Source organism: Xenopus laevis, chromosome 1L, assembly GCF_017654675.1.
Source record: "Xenopus laevis strain J_2021 chromosome 1L, Xenopus_laevis_v10.1, whole genome shotgun sequence".
NCBI classification, from domain to species: domain Eukaryota; kingdom Metazoa; phylum Chordata; class Amphibia; order Anura; family Pipidae; genus Xenopus; species Xenopus laevis.
Genome location: NC_054371.1, coordinates 101,074,200 through 101,092,088, shown reverse-complemented (window position 1 = coordinate 101,092,088; position 17,889 = coordinate 101,074,200). Strand labels below are relative to the sequence as shown.

General features: G+C 40.6%; 1 protein-coding gene across 1 annotated transcript in view; it reads right to left on the bottom strand.

The window, feature by feature from the left end:
• Positions 1-17,889, bottom strand: part of tbxa2r.L (thromboxane A2 receptor L homeolog) — a 54,230-nt gene that overhangs the window by 3,767 nt on the left and 32,574 nt on the right. Inside the window, 1 exon segment of the mRNA NM_001093555.1 lies at positions 3,629-4,589. Coding sequence (NP_001087024.1) covers positions 3,629-4,360 — 732 coding nt within the window. The 5' untranslated portion in view covers positions 4,361-4,589.

Here is a 17,889-nt window from a genome sequence, read left to right as displayed (position 1 = left end):
TGGAAAAGGGTATTGAAAGTTTCAGCTATGATAAAAGACTGCCAAGTTGGGTTGTTTACACTAGAGAAGAGGCACTTAAGGGGATATATGATTACTATGTATAAATATAGAGGGTATGATGGGTTTTTTTTATCAGTAAGTCCTTCCAGCAGACACAAGGGCATGCACCTTTAAGATAACTTTTAGTATGTTATAGAATGACCAGTTCTAAGTAACTTTCCAATTGGTCTTCATTATTTATTTTTTATAGTTTATTTTATTATTCTTCTGATTCTTTCCAGCTTTCAAATGGGGGTCACTGACCCCATTTGAAAACAAATGCTATATATGTATATGATATTTTCTTTACTTTAAAACACTTTCATTTCTTGGTGTTACTGTTCCTATAAATGCTTCACCCACCAAAGCCCCTAATTATTACCTTCTAGATGCTCATGTCTTGACAAATGCAAAGGAAAAATAAAAATAATTTAGAATAAAGTTAGATAAGTCAGAAATAAAAGAGAGATTGGATTCAAGGCATGCAAACATAATTAAGCTAATTAATACATTTTTATAAATTGTGAATTAAAAGCATTATACATTCAGAAATTAAGGGGCCCATTTACTTAGTTTGATTGAAGGAATAGAATAAAAAAAACTTTGAATTTCAAATGTTTTTTTTGGCTACTTCGACCATCGAATTGGCTACTTCGACTACGACTTCGAATCGAACGATTCGAACTAAAATCGTTAGACTATTTGACCATTCGATAGTCGAAGTACTGTCTCTTTAAGAAAAACTTCGATCCTACTTCTCCACATAAAACCTACTGAGGTGCAATGTTAGCCTATGGGGAAGGTCCCCATAGGCTTCCTGGCAATTTTTTGGTCGAAGAAAAATCGTTCGATCGATGGATTAAAATCCTTCAAATCGAGCGATTTTTCGTTTGATCATTCTACCGAACTATTTGCGGTAAATCCTTCGACTTCGATATTCGAAGTCGAAGGATTTACATTCGGCAGTCGAATATCGAGGGTTAATTAACCCTTGATATTCGACCATAAGTAAATTTGTCACAAAATGTTGCTTAACGAGATCCAATGTAATTCGAAACAACTCTTCAATAGATTACCAAAAAATATTACATGGAATGTCAATTATGTAAAAGAAAACATAATAATAAGCAACCTTGCAATATTTATTAATTACAAATATTCAATGGTTATAAAGTTATTTGTATATCTCTTACTATTGAAAGCAGCGTCTGTTTGTCCAAACTGTTGAAACAATGTAAGACAAGCAGCTGTCTTTGCTGGGGAACTCAGCAACATTTGCAACATTGTTTAAAAAGAAACAACCATTAGTTAAGCAAATGTTGCTTTGATCAGAAATTGTTTTTACAAATAACTTTAAAAGCACTGAACATTTTTAATATATGTATATTGAAATGTTACTTATAATTTTGTTTTATTATGGGGTTGACTAACCCTGATATTTGTAATTATAACTGCCTTGGAAAGCATATCAGTTTGTTCCCTGCTATTCTCTGTACTGCTGGTTTAGACTACATGTACCACTGAAAAAACATAAAAATAGTGTGCATTCTTTCAGACAAGAATCTAGTTTCCATAGTGCCTTGCATGTTATGTTATTAACAGACCTGTGAGGAAGTAGTAATATTAGACAGCAACTGAGCAGCATTTTTTTTAATGCCATGTGTAAATATGCAAACCTTCTTTGGGAGGCTATCTCCAATATTAATAAAAAAAATTATAGGTTCTGATTTTTACATAAAAAATGTAACTTTCACTCAGCCGCAGTTACCCAAACTAAGGGTAGGCAGACAGTAGAGGCATGTGCCTAGAGCCCCCCACCCCCATTGTTTCTACTTACCCATAGTTCTAGCCCTGTCTAGAATTATACAGGTTTTGGATACATGGACATTCACTTTTAGCCGTGACACCATGTTCAAGAAGTACTAAACATATGAGAATACTTTAAAAAGGGGCAAGCAGAACACATGCACAGGCATGGGTACATCTCACAGTTAAAAAAGAATATAGAAAAAAAATCACTGTCCTGAAATAAATAGTGGGTTGTGTAGAAATACAGGAAAAGACTCCCAGTTTAATTATTCATAGAAATCAAACTTTATTTTAACTGTGCTAGGCCAGTATAATAAAACTTTTGTCACTTCTTGGTAGCCCTAGTCATAACCCTCTATAAATGGCATTTGACATCAATGTAGCCATACAAATTCACAGATTACTTCTTTCCTGTAAATAAACATATGCTTAGTTGTTTGCATAACTGGTTTCTTGTATATAATTATTCATATTGGTTTGTTTTTCATTGGTTACGCCAGCTATATTTCTACTACATCTGGGTGTCTTCTAAACTAAACAACAGTGATGAACTGAAGTTACTTTCACTAATCCTGCTCTTAAAACGACTATTTTAAAAAAGAACATTTCTGTTGACTGAAGCCAAACAGAGAGCTAATGTTTGGCAGAAATACAGATACACGTTCTGGTTTTCAGAAGCTCTTGTTATATAAACTAGTGTGATTACACTTTACAGGGATTGTAACTGCATACATTGAACTGCATACTTTAAATGGCCAGTTAACACCATAAAGTTTAGACCTCATTCACTATGTTCCCTCTTACCATACTATTCACTGGGTCCTCTTTCCTGCAGCTATATCTCCATTGGGGCTGCCCTAAGCTATCACTGTCCCTACACCAGGCACACAATCATCTTTGATATGTAGGTTCTTTCCTAATTAACAACAAGGGTACATGTGTATTTAATGTATCCTCATTAATAATGGGGTGGGGAGAACCTACATATGCATATACCAGCATATTCTTTGTGCCATAGCATTTAACCAAAAAAGGCTTTGGCCACATTTGATGTGAATATGCTTTGTCCTTGTACCCTTTTTGCACCAAAAGTTGTCACTGACAGAATTTAATGTTTTTTTTACAGACGACATAATAACAATTGGGAATAATTTGTAACACATCAATATAATTCATCATTATATTCAATAACCCCTTCCATATACCATAGACCAGTGATCCCCAACCAGTGGCACATGAGTAACATGTTGCTCTCCAACCCCTGGGATGTTGCTCCCAGTGGCCTCAAAGCAGATGCTTATTTTGAATTTCTAGCTTTGGTTGCCTAAAACATATCTGTATTGCCAAACAGAACCTCTAGTAGGCTGCCAATCAACTTATGTGCTACCAATAGCCAATCAGAACCCATATTTGGCATCACCAGAACCTTTTGCATGCTTGTATTGCTCTTCAACTTTTTGCATTTCAATGTGCCACATACAAAAATTAGATTGGAGACCCCTGCCATAGAATATTCCCATTGATTACTAACACTATTAGTTTACAACTAAGCATTGAGGCAATATCAGGGAGCTTCAGGACTCTCAGCTCTCTTCCTGTGCCAAAAAATCATAACTGCCCAATTATATTGCCAGAGTCAGGTGACACTGTTAGTTTGCAGTTTGGAGAATTGATGTGCATATGTGTGTTTTTTAATACTCTTGCCACAGGCATCTGGATTCTGTGAGAGTTTGTAAATACTGTATAAATTATGCAAACAAAAGTGACGTAAGCAACATACCAGTAAGGGTAGCCAGCACAGGCTGGCAATTATCATGATTCCCACCAACTGGACCATCATTTCCACTTCACTGTCTCTACGTCTTTGTACAGACTCACGATCATGGTAAACCCTGCAGAGGGTCACAACACTGATAGTATTCAAGATGAATGAGAGGCTGACAGAGAAGATTCCAATAAATGAAAATATCAAGCCGAATAATTTGTTCTTGGAGTCCTGTAGCAAAGTCAGGAAACACCATGATTTTGGATATTGAAGGGTATACCTCCCAACGCCCATTATAGGAAGTATTCCTAGGAAAAAAGCAAAGCACCAGACCATGACTACAATACCGCAAGCTCTCTTTTTGGACACAGTGGCTGAACGTGAAAATGGCTTGTTTATACCAAAGAAACGTTCTGCGGCCATGGCGGCACCAAGGATTAATGGACACTGTCCATAAAAAACCATTGACAGTCCAAAGAAATTGCAGAGATAACAGTTTTGATCGAACACTTGCCAATCAAACTGGGTAACATGATTGGACACAACAATAATCCCGGTGACCAGCAGCCCCATGAAGTCTGTGACCACTAATCCACAGAGGAAAATAAGAAATGAAGAACGAGAGCGACTTCGGGTCTTCCTGGATGCATTCACCAAGACGTAGAACGCAAAAAGGTTGGAGCAGAGGCCAATGATGGAGAATATTGTGGAAAACCATAAAGATGTAATGGGTTTTTTTCCTTCCATTGCTGCAGACATATTAATATATCGAAAGCATGAGCCTACTGTGGTAGGAATATGGGTATCTTCTACAACCTGTGCAGGGCAGAGATCATCTTTCAATCCACTCACATAGCACATGTTGAAAATCTCTAGTGATCTATTATGTGCAAAATGCAACACTGTCTAGGACTTGATAATCTTGCAAAGACTAAGACATCCTGATCTTTCAGGCACATCAATTATGTATCGGAAACTGAAAATAAAACAGAGAGAAAGTTAACATGACCACAGTTGAATATTACATTTTCAAATTTGTATATAAATGTTCAGTAACACGAGTCTCCACCTTGTCTATGTTATGTATATCCACATTTCTGTTTAAGCATATCAAATCATACCGGTTCACAATAATTTTTACTTTAAGCTTTATGAGTAAAATTCTAGAGATTTTCAGCTCCAAATAAAGACTGTCATCTGCTTATTTTGTTACTGATACTGCTCTAAACTCTACTAACTCAAAATTAGCAGAACATTTTAGTGATACTGACACATTCCTATAATTAAGCCTGTCAGTCTTTCTAGTAATGAAGGATTGCAATCTTATTTACAAAACTCCCTCTAAAGCTGGCCATGCATGATAAGATCTGCTCATTTAGTAAGGTGGACAAAAGAGTAATGGGATCAAGGACCACATCACCTCACAGAAGCAGACTTCAATCTGTCTGGCAAAATCAAACCTGCCTATGGGGTGCCGTTTGTCCCAAATACATTCTGTATACAAAATTATCCCTAGCACACAGAATGAATGTCTTTCATGGTATATAAGTATTTGTGACCATATACAAAGATCAACAAATATACAAAACACTTATTTCTATTAAAGAATGAAAACAAAATCTGGTTAGTGCTTAAAAGGATGTCATTATATTACAAACTCCATTTTGTACATTTTAACAATCAATCTGTCTCACAAATGTATAACATCCATGTATCAGACACACTTATGCGTAAGTTACTTACAGAATGAATTACTTAAAAAAACTTGTACATAATAAATAATAGTGTAACTAACTAGTGCATTCCAAGCTAGATTTGAATGACAAAATAGATATTTATGACAGAAAGCAAGATTTTATAGTGCAGGATTCATTATTTCAACAAAAAGAAAGTTCAGTTTGTGAATCAATGCTGTACCAATAAGAACAAAGCTTATTACCATATAACAAACAAGATTATAAATTGCCAGTTTTGCTCCACATGTTTGCATCATCCTTAAAGCATAGGATATTAATCCCGCACTGATAATGATTCTAGAGAAAGAAAAGTATGCCAAACATAAATATGATACTTTTAGGTGCTATGGCAATTCTTACTGTAGTAACCTGCTTGTGTGGACATTTTAGTTAAGGGCATTCCTGCTGTTTTTGCCATTTTCTTATGATTCATATTCCTGTTTCCCTCTTCCTGTCTAAGCTGAGAGCAATTATGGGGCAGGCCACACCTACCTGCCATGTTGTAATACATGTACCAGAAATGACTGTTAGGCTCCAATGTCTCCTCCTAGCTGTAATCTTGAACCAGTTAGCATTTAGCACTCTCTTAATAATGAGCTTAGCTATATCATGTGCACACACATTCTGTGCACACTAATTCTGGGTGTCGTCATTTCTGGTGTGACATGCGTGTCACATGTGCACAGTTGTGCTCTCTGCACTAGTGTTGTTCCCCCTCCATGACCCACTCTGAAGTAAAAAGGGGTAAGCACTGGGTAGGTATGATGTGTAGCTCTTATGAGTAGTCTCAAAGTTAACTGTAGTTCAACTACTACATAATAGGTTTAGCCACAGATGTGGGACCGATCATGTGGACACACATTCTGTATAGTATGATGTAAAGGTCTTATGAGCAGCCACTCCTGAATACTGTGTGCAAACAAAAGGGGTCATTTAGGCAGGGGCAATTTATTTGTATAATTTATTTATATAGCAACAAGCTGCATATTGCTTTACATTCATTTATAACTAACAGGGGGCTTATGATACCGCCCCCTTACCTACCCAGTGCTTACCCCTTTTAACTTCAAAGTGGGTCATGGAGGGGGAACAACACTAGTGCAGAGAGCACAACTGTGCACATGTCACACGCATGTCACACCAGAAATGACGACACCCAGAATTAGAACAGAGCAATTGGGTCTGATTTGTGCCAAAGCACAAATATAATTGTGTAAATTGTAGTGCATTGGATGCAATTGTATCAGATGCAATTGTATCTCACCCTGGCAACTGCAATTGCACCTGCATTATAGGGAATGTTCTGCATTCTGGTTAAAAAAAACATGGCGATTGGGATCATTAATGACCCCTAAAGTCTATGTAGTATAATTTGTAGCCTTGGTGATTAGGGACATCATACAACTAATACTGCCAAATCTGAACTGCACAGTTCCTTGCCCAGTAGCAACCCAGGCACATATTATACAATAAAATAATTACAAAAACAGTATTTTCCCTCGAGTGTGTTCAGATTTTTGCAACAAGACTGTGCTGCTGAACTCCAACCGCCAGTGGGTCACTCAGCTGCCTTACTGAGCCACATACAGGACTGCCATTATATATCACAGGGCCCCATATGACAAAATTTCCTGGGCCCCCTGGGCTGCACCCACTGCAAGCCCCACCTACAGGTCTGCCCTCCCCAATCCACAGGTCCTCCCCCCACCACACAGTAAAAAAATAAAAAAAATATTGGTGGCTAGGGTTCCCACATGTTAATAAAAAGATATTGGTGGTCAGGGCCCCCCATAAAAAAACATTTGTGGCCAGCCCCCCCCATTAAAAAATATTGGTGGCTAGGACCCCACATGAGAAAAAAAAATTGGTGGCCACCCCCCCCCCCCACACACACACACATTATAAGAAAATTGGTGGCCAGGGCCCATTAACCCTTCCCTGCCAGCCGTTTTGTCCTAGATGCGAACATCTACTGCCAAGCAGTTTTTAGACATTTTGTACTCTTTCACTTTAAGGGCCTTTCCTGGGGCGGTCTTTTAGTTTACCAAGTAAAACAATATATTGTTTTTTTCAGGACAACCTGAACTTTAAAAATATGCAAGAATTTTGGTGTAATTCTAAAAAAATGAAAAAAATCATGTTTCACAAAGAACAATCACATATATGAGAAACATCATTTATTTTATGTACGAGAACACAGCCGATTTGGAAAGGTCTATGTCTCCTGAACGCGGCAATACCAGATATATATAGTTTTATGGAGATTTCTCACTTGTATTGATCAAAATATCTAAGCAGTACACTACCAAATTTCCAAAGCACCGCTCCCCAAACAGCATACTTCTGATTTCAAGGCCAAACATTCCACTAACAGTAGGTTTACCCAAGAAAACTACCCATTATTAGAAAGAACAGATTCTGGTGAAACAAAAATGGGTAAATATATCTTTGTACTCCAAACTACCAATTTGCAATTGTTTCCTAAAGTTATAATGTTTTATAGAAATTGGTGAATTTTTTGAAAAATTATTTCAAAGCTTCCACTCTACAGCATGATATCTCCCACACATCATTAGGTATCAATGTAAAACACCCCAAATATGAAAGCCTGGGGTCCACTGAACACTTTGATGCCCAATATGTATCGGTTTACCTAAACATGTGGTATATAGGGGCCCTAAAATGTAGATACACCATTTGAGCTATCAGTTCTGTAATTCCAGATACTGCAAAATCAACACATTTACATAGATTGGGGGGGGGCAAAGTTAGAAATAAGTATGTTCACCCCAGAAAACCATATATTTTCGGAAAGTACACATTCCCCCGAATCCAATATGGGTATGCATGTCTTTCTACTCCAAAGCACCAAGCTGCAAAACTTTCCTAAGTTTGGCAATTTTAGGGACATTTTCAAAGATCACCTCAAAACGTCCACCATGCAGCATCGTATGTCCCACATACTATTTAGTATCAAAATAAATCACCCCAAATATAAAAGCCTGGGGTCCTCTGAACAGTTTGATGCCCAATATGTATAGGTGTACCCAAGCACGTGGCCTATAGGGGCCCCAAAATGAAGACCCCCCAATTGGTCTGTCATTTCAGGTACTGCAAAATCAACACATTTACATCGTTTTTGGGGGGGGGGCAAAGGTAAAAAAAGTAAGTTCACCCCAGAATACCATATGTTTTCGGAAAGTACACATTCCCATGAATCTAAATTGGGTATGCATGTCTTTGTACTCCAAAGCACCAAGCTGCAAAACGTTCCTAAATTTGGCGATTTTGGTGACATTTCCAAAAATCACCTCAAATTTTCCACCCTGCAGCATCGTATTTCCCACATACTTTTAGGTATCAAGAGAAATCACCCCAAATATGAAAGCCTAGGGTCCTCTGAACAGTTTGATGCCCAATATGTATAGGTGTACCCAAGCATGTGGCATATAGGGGCCCCAAAAGGAAGACCCCCCATATGGTCTGTCATTTCAGGTGCTGCAAAATCAACACATTTACATTGTTTTGGGGGCAGCAAAGGTAGAAAAAAGTGCGTTCACCCCAGAAAACCATATATTTTCGGAAAGTACACATTCTCACGAATCCAAATTGGGTATGCATGTCTTTCTACTCCAAAGCACCAAGCTGCAAAATGTTCCTAAGTTCTGCAATTTTGGTGACATTTCCAAAAATCACCTCAAATTTTCCAACCTGCAGCATCGTATTACCACATACTTGTAGGTATAAAGAGAAATCACCCCAAATATGAAAGCCTAGGGTCCTCTGAACATTTTGATGCCCAATATGTATAGGTGTACCCAAGCACGTGGCATATAGGGGCCCCAAAAGGAAGACCCCCATATGGTCTGTCATTTCAGGTACTGCAAAATCAACACATTTACATCGTTTTGGGGGGGGCAAAGGTAGAAAAAAGTAAGTTCACCCCAGGATACCATATATTTTCGGAAAGTACACATTCCCACAAATCCAAAGCTTGGTACTCCAAAGTACCAAGCTGCAAATCATTCCTAAATTTGGTGATTTTGGTGACATTTCCAAAAATCACCTCAAAATTTCCATCCTGCAGCATTGTATGTCCCACATACTTTTAGGTATCAAGAGAAATCACCCCAAATATGAAAGCCTAGGTTCCTCTGAACAGTTTGATGCCCAATATGTATAGGTGTACCCAAGCACGTGGCATATAGGGGCCCCAAAACGGTGACCCCCATATGGTCTGTCATTTCAGGTACTGCAAAATCAACACATTTACATCGTGTTGGGGGGGCAAAGGTAGAAAAAAGTAAGTTCACCCCATAAAACCATATATTTTCGGAAAGTACACATTCCTGCGAATCCAAATCGGGTATGGATGTCTTTGTACTCCAAAGTACCAAGCCGCAAACCATTCCTAAATTTAGTGATTTTGGTGACATTTCCAAAAATCATCTCAAAATTTCCACCCTCTAGCATCGTAGTTCCCACATACTTTTAGGTATCAAGAGAAATCACCCCAAATATGAAAGCCTGGGGTCCTCTGAACAGTTTGATGCCTAAAATGTATAGGTGTACCCAAGCACGTGGCATATAGGACCCCCAAATGGTCTGTCATTTCAGGTACTGCAAAATCAACACATTTACATTGTTTTGGGGTGGGCAAAGGTAGAAAAAAGTGCATTCACCCCATAAAACCATATATTTTTGGAAAGTACACATTCCTGCGAATCCAAATTGGGTATGCATGTCTTTGTACTCCAAAGTACCAAGTCGCAAGCCTTTCCTAAATTTGGCGATAAAAGTAACTGTTTTTACGTTTCTGAAAATCGCCTAAAAATATTGCAATTGGCCGCATTTATCTCACATAATTTCTTACATACAATTGTAAAACACCATAAATATTGATGCCAAGGGTCTACTGAAGAGTTTGATGCCCAATATGCATAGATATACCAAGGCAGCTGGCATGTGCGGACCCCAAATAAAAATAGTGAATATGAGTTTTCTCTGCTGCCGATTCGCATTCTGTGAACATAGACCCTTGACTTCATATTATGTGCCTCAAGACCCTCCTAACAGCAATGACCCCCCAAAACCATATATTTTTGGAAAGTACACATTCTGCCGATTCCAACAAAGATAACAACGTCTTTCTACACGAAACTACCAAACTGCAAAGCTTTTCTAAACATATAGGTTTTTACAACATTTCTGAAAATCGCCTAAAAATGTTGCAGTTTGCGGCATTTATCACACACAATGTTTTACGTACAAAGAAAAATCTCTCTAAATATGGACGTCAGAGGTCTAATAAATAGTTTGATGCCCATAATGCATAGATTTACCAAAGTATGTGTTGTGTATGGACCCCAAATGAAAAACGTGCCTATGAATTTTCACGCTAGCCAACTAAGCTGCAGAAAAGAGAACCCTAACTGTAAGTTATGTGCCGTAAGACCCCCAAACTGTAAAAAGACCCCCAGAAACCCATATATTTTTGGAAAGCACATATTTTGGCGGATCAAACGAAGTAAAATCTATCTTTCTATACCAAAGCACCAAACAGCAAAACTATACTAAAGATACATAAGGAACAACAATGCAGGGATAAAATTTCAATAAAACCACAAAAATAGCGTAAATCAATGAAATAACAAAATAATTGTTCTGACAGCGTAATCAGTGGCCAAAATCGATTATCCAATAGTCACGCTGCCAAAATAACACGTTTATAGGCAAAAAAACAAAAGATAACAGTACAATGAATTCGTAAAAAAAAAAAAAACACCTGTTTGTGTATACATATTTGTGCACTAATAAAAGTTGTCTGAGTGTGCAAATACATGTAAATAAGTGTAAATAACTGTACAAAAGGGACCAAGTGTGCTAAAATAAAAATACAAATTTAAAAAAATTCCAATCTTTACTAAAATGTATGTGTATAAATGTACTGTAAGTATGTGTAGGTGCAGGTAAGTGTGTAAAAAAACGTGCACTTACCGTTTTTGGAGCAGGAGAATCACTGTCTTCTCTGGAGGAGTCCTGGCAGTGTGTCTGCAGAGTTGTTGAGCAGCAGGAAGTGCGTGGGCGGCTCTGCAGGCAGGAAGAAGGTGAGTGTAGTAGCAGACGCTCCATGCGATGCGTCTGCTACTTTGAAGTCGGATCTGCGACAATCGAGTCGCAGATCCGACTTGACAGCCCCCCAGCCTCTTTGCCTAGGGGGCTGTCTTCTCTCCCCACTCTCTGCGGAGGCGGCAAAAGCCGCCGAAGCAGAGAGAGAGCTCAGCTGCTAAAGAATGTACAATGTACGTTCTTTGCAGCCTGAGCATTATGCCTGCCAGCACGTATGCCGTACGTGCTTGGCAGGCAAAGGGTTAAACACTGATGCCTTCCCGAAGTCAGCAGCTCTCACAAAGATGGGGGGCCCGGCTAATCAAGTAAGTGTGGCGTGGATGGGCCCCCCCTTACCCTTGGGGCCCCCTACAACTCTCCCCCTTGTCCCCCCCTGATGGCTGCCCTGGCCACATATACCAGATTAATCCATATGGTAAAAATACACCTATGGTTAGGTTCTGCTCACTCACAAACTGTTTCACTGCTTTTGACAAAGCTGCCATAGCGATGAATGGAAGTTATGTAAACGAAGAAACTGCTTATAAGTCCTACTCATCATACTATACAGACTGTATAGATCTTGCCCCAGTGTGCCCACTTTGAGTGGGTGATGTTGGTCTGATGCGTTTGTGGGCCCTACTTGATCTTTCTGCAGCTGTTATCAGCCCATGTATGTCCACCTTTAGTCAGCCACTCCAGACAATGGGGACTCACACACAGTCTTTATAGTATGATGTGTGGGCCTTATAAACAGTTCCTTAGTCACTAGTTAGCTGTAGTTTAACTACAACTTAACTTCCATTTTATCAATATGGTTAGCTTTGTCAAGTAAGTGAAATAGTTTAAGAGTGAGCAAAGCCTACCCATGTGTGAATGTTTCACATAGGGATTAATCTGTTATATGTGGCTCTATAAGGCAAATGAGTGAACCACTGGCAGATGGAGTTCAGCAGCACAGTCTTGATGCAAAAATCTGAACTCACACTAAGGAAATACTATTGTATGATATGCACTTGGAGTGCCACTCGGCAAGTAACTGAGCAGTTCAGATTTCTCAGTATCAATTATACAATGTCCCTAATCACCAAGACTACACATTGTACTACATTGACTTTAGGGGTCATTTACAACTGCAATAGGCATGTTTTTAACCAAAATTCATCACATTCCCCATAATGCAGGTGCAATTGCAGTTGCCAGGATGAGATGTGCCTAGGGTTGCAACCTGTCCGGTTTTGACCCAGACAGCCTGGATTTTTGTAGAGCTGTCTGGGTCAAAACTGCCTGTGCAGTTTTCCAAATTAGGAAAACCGGGCATGATTCCTTATGACTGACGTGGCTATCAGGTAATTGCCAAGGCATTGCCCCACCCCTGACATCACGGCTTAAACCCCATTGCATCATGGCTCGCCCCCGGATTTCTTTGCCAGCTGCCCCTAGGCCGCGCGGTCCGACCAGGCGGCCGCGCGGTTATAGCGCCCGCCTACACTTCCCCTTCCCAGCCCGCCGGTGGAATAACGCCGGCGCAGCTGGTGTAATTGAATGGGGACGCACACGTCCCCATAATGCGGCTGGGCGGCATGCTGCCCCTATTTTTTGCCACCCTAGGCCCGGGCCTATGTGGCCTTGCCACAAATCCGGGCCTGGTCACGGCCCACCCCCTGCCTGGAGTTAGACAAGTCAATGTACTACAATTTGCACAATTACATTTGTACTTTGACACAAATCAGATCCAGTTGCTCTTTTCTAATTCTGGGTGTAGTCATTTCTGATGTGACATGTGTGACATGTGCACAGTTGTGCTCTCTGCACAAGTGTTGTTCCCCCCCCCCTCAACCCACTCTGATGTGAAAAGGGTAAGCACTGGGTAGGTAAGGGCAGGGACGATCCGGCCCCTCCGCCGCCTGAGTCAGCTTGAAGTTGCTGCTGCCCCTCCTCCCCTGTGCTTACCTTTTTGCGCTGGAGGGGGTCCATGAGGGCGGCAGAGAGGGCCAGGACGATAGTGCAGAGAGCATAATTGAGCTCTCTGCGCTAGAAGAGCCGAATTTCTGGTTTCAAAACCGTAAATTCGGCTCTTAAATTACCAGGAGCCGCATTTTTGCCGCCCCTGGTACCTAGTGGGCAATGCATCTGAGGCGAAAGGCTCAAGTCGCCTCATTGGCGAAGCTCCCCTGGGTAAGTGGGACGCCATCATTAGACACCTTTTTTTTTTTATAAATGAATGTAAAGCATTGTGCAGCTTGCTGCTGCTATATAAATAAATTATGATCCCCTAAATAAATAATACAAATAAATTGCCCCTGCCTAAATTACCCCTTTTGTTTGCACACTGTATTCAGGAGTGGCTGCTCATAAGACCTATACAACATACTATACAGAATGTGTGCGCACATATTATGTAGTAGTTGAACTACAGCTAACTATGAGACTACTCATAAGACCCACTTATCATACTATACAGAATATGTGTGCACATGATCAGTCACACGTTTCTGGCTAAACCTATTATGTAGTAGTTGAACTATAGGTAAACACATTATTAAGAGAGTGCTAAAAGCGAACTGGTGCGAGATTACAGCTAGGAGGAGACATTGGAGCCTAACAATCATTTCTGGTACATTTATTACAACATGGCCGGTAGGTGTGGCCTGCCCCATAATTGCTCTCAGCTTAGACATGAAGAAGGAAACAGGAATAGAAATCATAAGACTATGGCAAAACAGCAGGAATGCCCTTAACCAAAATGTCCATACAAGCAGGTTAACTACAATATGAATAGCCATATCACCTAAAAGTAGCATATTTATGTTTTGCATACTTTTCTTTCTCTAGAGCAGGGCCGGATTTACATAGTGGGCACCCCCAGGCCCACTCCCTTTCGTCACCCCTGTCCCCTCCAGGGGGACAAGAGCAATGGGGATTGGCGCATGGGAAATTTAAGAAATGATTGTATCTCAGGCGCATCCCCAGTGTTTTTGAACCAATGTCGGTGTGGTTCGGCAGCATGCAGCCCCCCTAAAATCCTGCTGCCCTAGGCCCGGGCCTAGGTGGCCTTTCCACAAATCCGGGCCTGTCTAGAGTCTTTATCAGTGCAGCATTATTTCCCTGGTTAACATGGCATCATTCACAAGTGGGTAATCTCCTACTCCCACTTCTTACTGGCTGTGCACATCCCAAAGCAATTAGCTTTTAATTATAGTTTATATAGGTAAGCCCCCATCCCCTCCTCCATGTCTTTTTTTCATCTGTCCTACATATGACTGGCAGGGTAAGATTAACTGGCCCACGGGACCCTTATGGGGTCCCAAATCCAGTGGGGATATATATCACCCTTCTTTTTGATCCCATTGTAGCAGCTGGTGGAGCATGCCTGGTGGCCTGTTAGCAAGCAAATAATTGCTTGATCCGGAGCCTGCAAGGATGCCTTATCTGGTGGTAGGAGGTAGCAGGGGCACGCAGAGTAATTCTCAGACCTGGTGGCTGGGACACACTAGATACATCATTAAGCCGTTATGGGAACAGAGCACACCTCCAGTGACATCAGAGGAGAGGCGGGGTCTGATGGCGTGCGCAGCTGGTTTAAGGAAGTGATTTCCATGTGCACCGGCCCCTAGACTGGCAGTCGGCGTTTGCAGAGGCTGCATATGAGCAAGTCTGGTCACATAACGCATAGAGCCATGCACTCCCCTGCTCGATTCATCCATTACCTTTTTGTAGTATGTTTTTAAATTATACTCAATAAACTTGGATTTTTAACCTTTGTAATCGTGCAAGTTTACCCTACCATGGAACCAGCGACTTTTTGAGTGCGCCTCCAAAGTTTTGTCTTACATAGTCCACGTGACCAGAGTGGAATAATCAGTCTGGACGGAGAGTAATGATTCTCATCTCACTCGCGGTGCTTGGAGGCATGTGTATTTCTTTATTCTCATAGCCGGTAGGCATCTGAAGGTGGAAGCCGGTTACCGATGTTATGAAGGTAATGAATCTCAGGCTTGTGTGTTTCATTTAGCAGTTGCCATGGATTCACGTGTCTGGCATAGCCCGGAAGTAGCTTGCAGAGAGGAAAGGAGGTGGGCCAATTTTTTCTCTCTTTTGGCAGTAATAAGAAGGGTGTAAAATAGGAACGCAATCCATTTTTTTCTATCTCTTCTGCTTGCATCAGTGTGTCTTCCCCAGTAAGAGGATGGGAAAAGCCAAGATGCAATGCTTGTGATGATCTACAAGAGTTGAAAGGGGCAGAAGTTCTCACAGAGAGGTTGACGTGGTGGTTGAAGGACAACCACTTGGCAAGAGGCAGAAGGTTAGGAGACATAAGATGGGAAATCCTAACAACAGATGCCAGTTCCTCAGGTTGGGGAGCATACTGGCGGTCAGAAGCGAAGGGGACAGTAAAGTGTTATCTGGAGAAACACGGAGGAACCAGAAGTGTACAATTAATGAGAGGATTAAAACCAATAATGAATTGGGCACAAGACAATCTGCAATATCTGTCAGCATTCTATTTACCAGGGAAGGACAACAGAATAGCAGATTTTCTCAGTCGAAACCTAGTAGACAGACATAATTGGGAGCTCAGACTTTCGAAAGGATTGTGAACAGGTGTGGTCAACCTTTAATAGGCCTGATGGCGACAAAGAGCAACAGGAAGGTGCAGCACTTTTATTCGAGATTTCCAGATCCAGCAGCAATGGAAAGGATGCGTTGACACAGGATTGGGGCACAGGTCTTCTGTATGTCTTTCCACCCATCCCATTGATTGTGAGGCTTCTAATGAAGATAAGACAGGACCAGGCAGAAGCTATGGCTATGGTGGTTCCGGATTGGCCAAGGAGGCCTTGGTATCTATTACTCAGGCAGATGGTGGTGGACAGTCCAATGCAGTTACCAAGCATACCAGAGTTGTTAACACAGGGTTTTGTCAAACACCCACAGATCCATGCACTAGTCGCCAAGGCATGGCTTTTGAAAGGAAGAGATTAGTGGTATCAGGATTACCACCTCCAGTAGTAGAGCCCATGATGAATTTGCGCAAGGCTTCTACAAATAAAACACATCAAAGATCATGGAAGGTTTTCATGGGATATCTCAGAGTAAAACAGATATTGGTCGAGGATATGACAATATCAGATATTTTAGAAGTTTTACAGAGAGGTTTGGAGAAAGGCCTAGGTCTGCATCTTTAAAATCGCAAGTTTCTGCTATTTCAGCCTTTACGGGGAAGGCTTGGGCTCAAGAGCCAGCAATGATACAGTTCATGGCAGCTATATTCAGGATAAGACCTCCTACAAGAAACATCTCTCCGTCATGGAACTTGCCTCTAGTATTGGATACTTTGACAGGACATCCTTTTGAACCTCTACAAAAGGTGTCAGATACAATACTGACTGGAATAACCTCAGCAAGATGAGTGAGCAAGTTGAGAGCTCAGTCAGCTAAAGAACCTTTCACAATGATTCATTCAGACAAAGTCATATTAAGACTGAACTCAGACTTCTTACCAAAGGTCTCGAGGTCATTCCATTCCAAAGGTCAGATGGCAGCCATTTCTACCATAAGCAGATGGATAATTACAGCGATCCAGAAAGCTTATAGATCAAAGGGAAGATAGATACTGGAGGGGATTAATGCACACTCCACTAGGGCTGTAAGTGCTTCATGGGCTATGGAAGCACAGATATCTCCAGAGGAAGTATGAAAGCTGCTACATGGAGTTCTTTCTCCACTTTCTTGAAGCATTATCATTTGGATGTAAAATCAGCAGCAGCAACAGAATTTGGACAGAGTGTTCTGTCAACAGTCTAATCTTTCAAAGAATAAAGATTTGGTTTATTTATTTTTTTTTCATTTTTGCAGACAATTTGGTGTGGTGTCATTTGTATACGTTCAACAGTTCCTTAAAACTGCTTATATAGATTCCACTTGTGAATGATGCCATATTAACCAGGGAAAGAAGAAAATGAATATTTTCTTGATAATAGATGGCATCATTTACAAGACCCTCCCTAAGTAGCTGAATTATAAGACATGGAGGAGGGGATGGAGGCTTACCTATATAAACTATAATTAAAAGCTAATTGCTTTGTTACTACATTCGTGCTCTGTGCAGTCGGAAGTGGTGGTGGAGATTACCCACTTGTGAATGATGCCATCTATTAACCAGGAAAAGAAAATTTTGGTAAGAATGATATTAATTTTCTTCTATTTCATTTGTAAGAACTTCCAATTAGGAACCTGTGGTGTTTATACAAATAGCCTGTAGATGTCACTGTGCTCAGACATACTGTGCATACTTCCTGGTAGCTTAAAAGTGAAAGATTATTGTTGTGTAATGCCTGCATGACTCTGCTAATAAAGCACTGTTATACTCTCCTCATCCTCGGCTACCTAAAACATAACAAATTGACGACGAGATGGCTCTTCTACCTC